Genomic DNA, 3,909 nt, shown 5'->3' on the forward strand with positions numbered 1-3,909 from the left:
AAAAAGGTCATATTTCGACAGAAAACATCAGAGTCTAACGTGGAAGCTTTGACATTCGATAAATCATGTAGAATACCTTTATAAAGAAAATATGTACTTTGAATTTATACTTTGGAGAACCACATTATTGATTTCGTAATTTAAATGTTTCAATATAAAAGGTGATGGTTTACTTTAAAAGATTTCACAATTGTCATGAAGAAACTATGTCTGCATTTTATTACATCACCCCAGTAATTCATATAGTAAACACTATTTTTGAGACAAACAGGAACATTTGTATTCCCTGTTTGAATAGACAAAGAAAGTGGCTAATTCCTGAAAGGAACATTCACTTTAATTTGTAGTTAAACTTCCATAAACCGGTCTCTCTACAGTCTGGTTTTCTCTTTAAACTGACTGAATATTTAGACCTGATAATGTGTTTCTAATAAATTAACTACTAATTTATACGTAGGATCCAACTGAACACGTCATAAACCCATAACTGCTCTCGCATAATAAGGGTATATGTTGTTTGCCGTTGGGCCTGTCTTTTGCAAGGATATTTTGGACCCAACGATGTCCTTTAACAAGGAGTTCACTGTAGATGTATTTCTTTCAATAATATGACTGTATGACAAAACAGAATCTATGATATGGGTTCATTAACCTTCCAAAATGCAGACCCAAAGAAAAACAGTTAAAAGTTAAGTAATCAGGGTACTTGCTACTCTATATAGACATAGTGTCATTCCCTGGTCATTTAAAGTGTATTAGATTGTTGAAAATGAAGGAAAGCAATCGATGGCTGACAAAGAATTCCTAAGATGATTAGTTCTGGTTCCCCGCGGAAGAGTAATAAAAATGTATTCAACTGCAGATTGTCTTATGTGAAGACTCTCTTACAATCTTAATGCTGTTTTTGTAATCCTGTTTGATTGATAAGTAGACTAGATTTTAAAACCTGTTTTTGTAACCCTGTTTGACTGATATGTAGACTATACTTTTTAAATCTGTTTTGTAATCCTGTTTGACTGATATGTAGACTATACCTTTTAACGCTGCTTTTGTAATCCTGTTTGACTAGTATGTAGACTAGAATTTAAATGCTGTTTTTGCAATCGTGTTTGATTAGTAGACTATACATTTGAATGCTGTTTTTGTAATCCTGTTTGATTGATATGTAGACTAGAGTTTTTACTGCTGTTTTTGTAATCCTGTTTGATATGTAGACTATACATTTTAACGCTGTTTTTGTAATCCTGTTTGACATAGACTAGAAATTAATTATGTAATCCTGTTTAATATGTAAACTATACTTTTTAATGTTGTTTTTGTAATCTTGTTTGACTGAGATGTAGACTAGAATTATAATGCTGTTTTTGTACTCCTGTTTGACATGTAGACTAGAGTTTTAATACTGGTTTTGTAATCCTGTTTGATATGTAGAAAAGAATTTGTATTGCTGTTATTGTAATCCTGTCTGACATGCAGACTATAATTTTTAAAGCTGTTTATGTAATTCTGTTTGATACGTGGACTATAATTTTTTATGGAATATATATGAGACCGCAGTGCATTGCTGTGTTATTGTTCCTCCTCCGAGTCTGAAGATGGCCATGACATCACTAACTGTTCTAGTTACTATGGACCCGTGAGATTTTGACCAGGCCAGATTGTACACTGAACTGTTTGTCACACTGGACAGGATATCATGCTTGTAGTTCCTTAAGCAGCAGTTCCGAGATTAAAGCTGCTCTCGCTTCTGCATTGCCTCTGCAATTCTTTTCATTTCCTAATCTCTAGCTTCAGTATGGATGCGGCTTCGCCAGGTGCAACGAGCACGTGCAAGAGCTTTCTAGGACTCAGACTGCCATGCGATGGCAACTGTACTTGCTATACAGATTCCTTAATGTATATGTTTGTAAGCCTAGGTGTTCACAGAATGAAGCGAGTGCCTTAACGATATAGCAGACGCACAAAGAAGGATTATATGTTATATGAGTTGCGGTTCTGAACAAAGGTCTAATTTCTGTGGTATTCGAATACTTTTAACTGATCTAATTCTGAGTTTACGCCGTATATTAACTATGTAAACGGCTACGAAGAAGGCTGTGTCTGGGCTGCCTAGTCATGTATTCAGGGTGTAATCTTACTGGGAGTCACAGTAGCCTTACTTTGTATCAGAATTAAACATTACGAAGATCTCTGTTGGGTAATGTTTGCTTCATTTCATAAAATTTCCTTGACATGTCATTTTCGGGGGTGGGGAGTAAGGCGGTGGAGTTTGGGAAGCCCTTTATGATAGTATCAGAGCCTCTCAGATCATGAAATAATTGTTACACTTGATAAAATTGGCCTAAATGAAATAGCGTAATGTGTAATATTTGATTTTTCATTATTTCAGTTTAACGGAACCGAAAAACGCCGACATTATGGTAAAATCAATACTGCTTAGGAGAGCTCTATTATGGTAATACGGTAATTGAATATCTCCCACAATGTGACTTAATTCTTCCGGAGTTTGCTCAGACGCTATGACTTAGTTATAGAAAAGCTCACCTCTCAGTACGTAACACAACCGGACTCCCTTCAGCTTTCTTCGCAATGGTCTAAAACTAAGAAAGAAGCGAAACCAACACCAAGCTTTTTTAAATCAAGAAATAAGTTTATTTCTCTAAGTTACAAAATGAAAATTTAAGAGGAACACACAGTATTGTTTATTCAATAAAAATAGTCATAAATGTTCTATCACAGTCCAAAAAATTATGTTCTGAAGTAATTCCAATAATCTTTGATTTGTTGTTGATGAACCAAGTCTTGATTATGTTGATGTACCAATAGTCTTTATGTATCTCAATTATATGATCAATAGTGTCTTTGAGTGAAGACACCACGTGAAAAATGACAACCATTACCCATCTCATACCGGCTCTGTCGTCGCCCGGTTCAACAAGGGCAGCGCCTTCCGGCGTACACCAGGGTGGAGTGGGAACTTATATGACTGGTGCTCAGAGCAGCAAGATTCGTGTCAGGATCAACGTCACCAGTGGCACCTGGAATGTGAGAACACCGACAGCAACAGGAAAGCTTGGGGAGCTTACATATGAAATGAGCAGATACCGTTGGAACATCATAGGACTCTGTGAGATACGATGGAAGAACATTGGAGAAACGACTACCTTGGAAGGACACACACTGTACTTCAGTGTCAAAGTAGACAAACATGATCAGGGAGTTGGGCTTCTTGTACACAAGGACAGTGTTAGTACTGTCATGGGATGTCGGCCAGTATCCAGCCGGCTCATCACCATCCGCCTCAGGGCAATACCATCCAACATCACCATAATACAGGCATACGCCACAACATAATACTATGATGACGTGGATGTGGAAGACTTCTAAGACCAGCTACAAGACATTGTGGATAAAACACATAAAACAGACATTCTGTTTGTGCAAGGTGATTGGAATGCCAAGACAGGGGAGGACGCTTACATGAACTGGAAAGGAACATGTGGGCGCTGCTGCAATGCACATAAAAATGAGAGAGTACTGATGCTCCTAGAATTCACTAGTTACAACGACCTTATGCTGGCAGACACTTTCGGCCAGCACAGAGTATCCAGAGGATGGACATGACACAGCCCAAGCGGAGAACATCACAGTCAGATCGACTACATAATGGTGAAGAGGCGCCTACAGTCAAGTATAAACATCGCCAAAGCTAGAAGCTTTCCCGGAGCGAACATAGGAAGTGACCAGGATCTGGTGATGATGATCTTCATGCTACATCGAAAAAAGGTGAAGAAAGAGAGCCACACAAGAATAAAATTTGATTTCGAGAAATTGAAGGATCCCGAAGTAGCAAAAGCTTTCCAGGCAATGATTGGTGGGAAATTTGCACCACTCACTAACCTCGATGCT

The 3,909-nt window shown here is 37.8% G+C and overlaps 1 protein-coding gene across 1 annotated transcript; it reads left to right on the top strand.

Annotated features, from left to right (window-relative positions):
- Nucleotides 1-2,886: 2,886 nt before the first annotated feature.
- Nucleotides 2,887-3,354, top strand: LOC149804979 (protein CFDP2-like). The gene has a single exon (XM_089933387.1). The coding sequence runs from the start codon at nt 2,887-2,889 to the stop codon at nt 3,352-3,354; it is 468 nt and encodes a 155-aa protein (XP_089789513.1).
- Nucleotides 3,355-3,909: the final 555 nt, after the last annotated feature.

The sequence above is a fragment of the Sinohyriopsis cumingii genome, chromosome 2 (genome assembly GCF_028554795.1).
Source record: "Sinohyriopsis cumingii isolate HCF-2022 chromosome 2, ASM2855479v2, whole genome shotgun sequence".
NCBI lineage: Eukaryota > Metazoa > Mollusca > Bivalvia > Unionida > Unionidae > Sinohyriopsis > Sinohyriopsis cumingii.

Excerpts from the sequence above, each read along its gene's own strand:
- LOC149804979 (XM_089933387.1), top strand. The coding sequence starts at position 2,887 with ATGACAACCATTACCCATCTCATACCGGCTCTGTCGTCGCCCGGTTCA.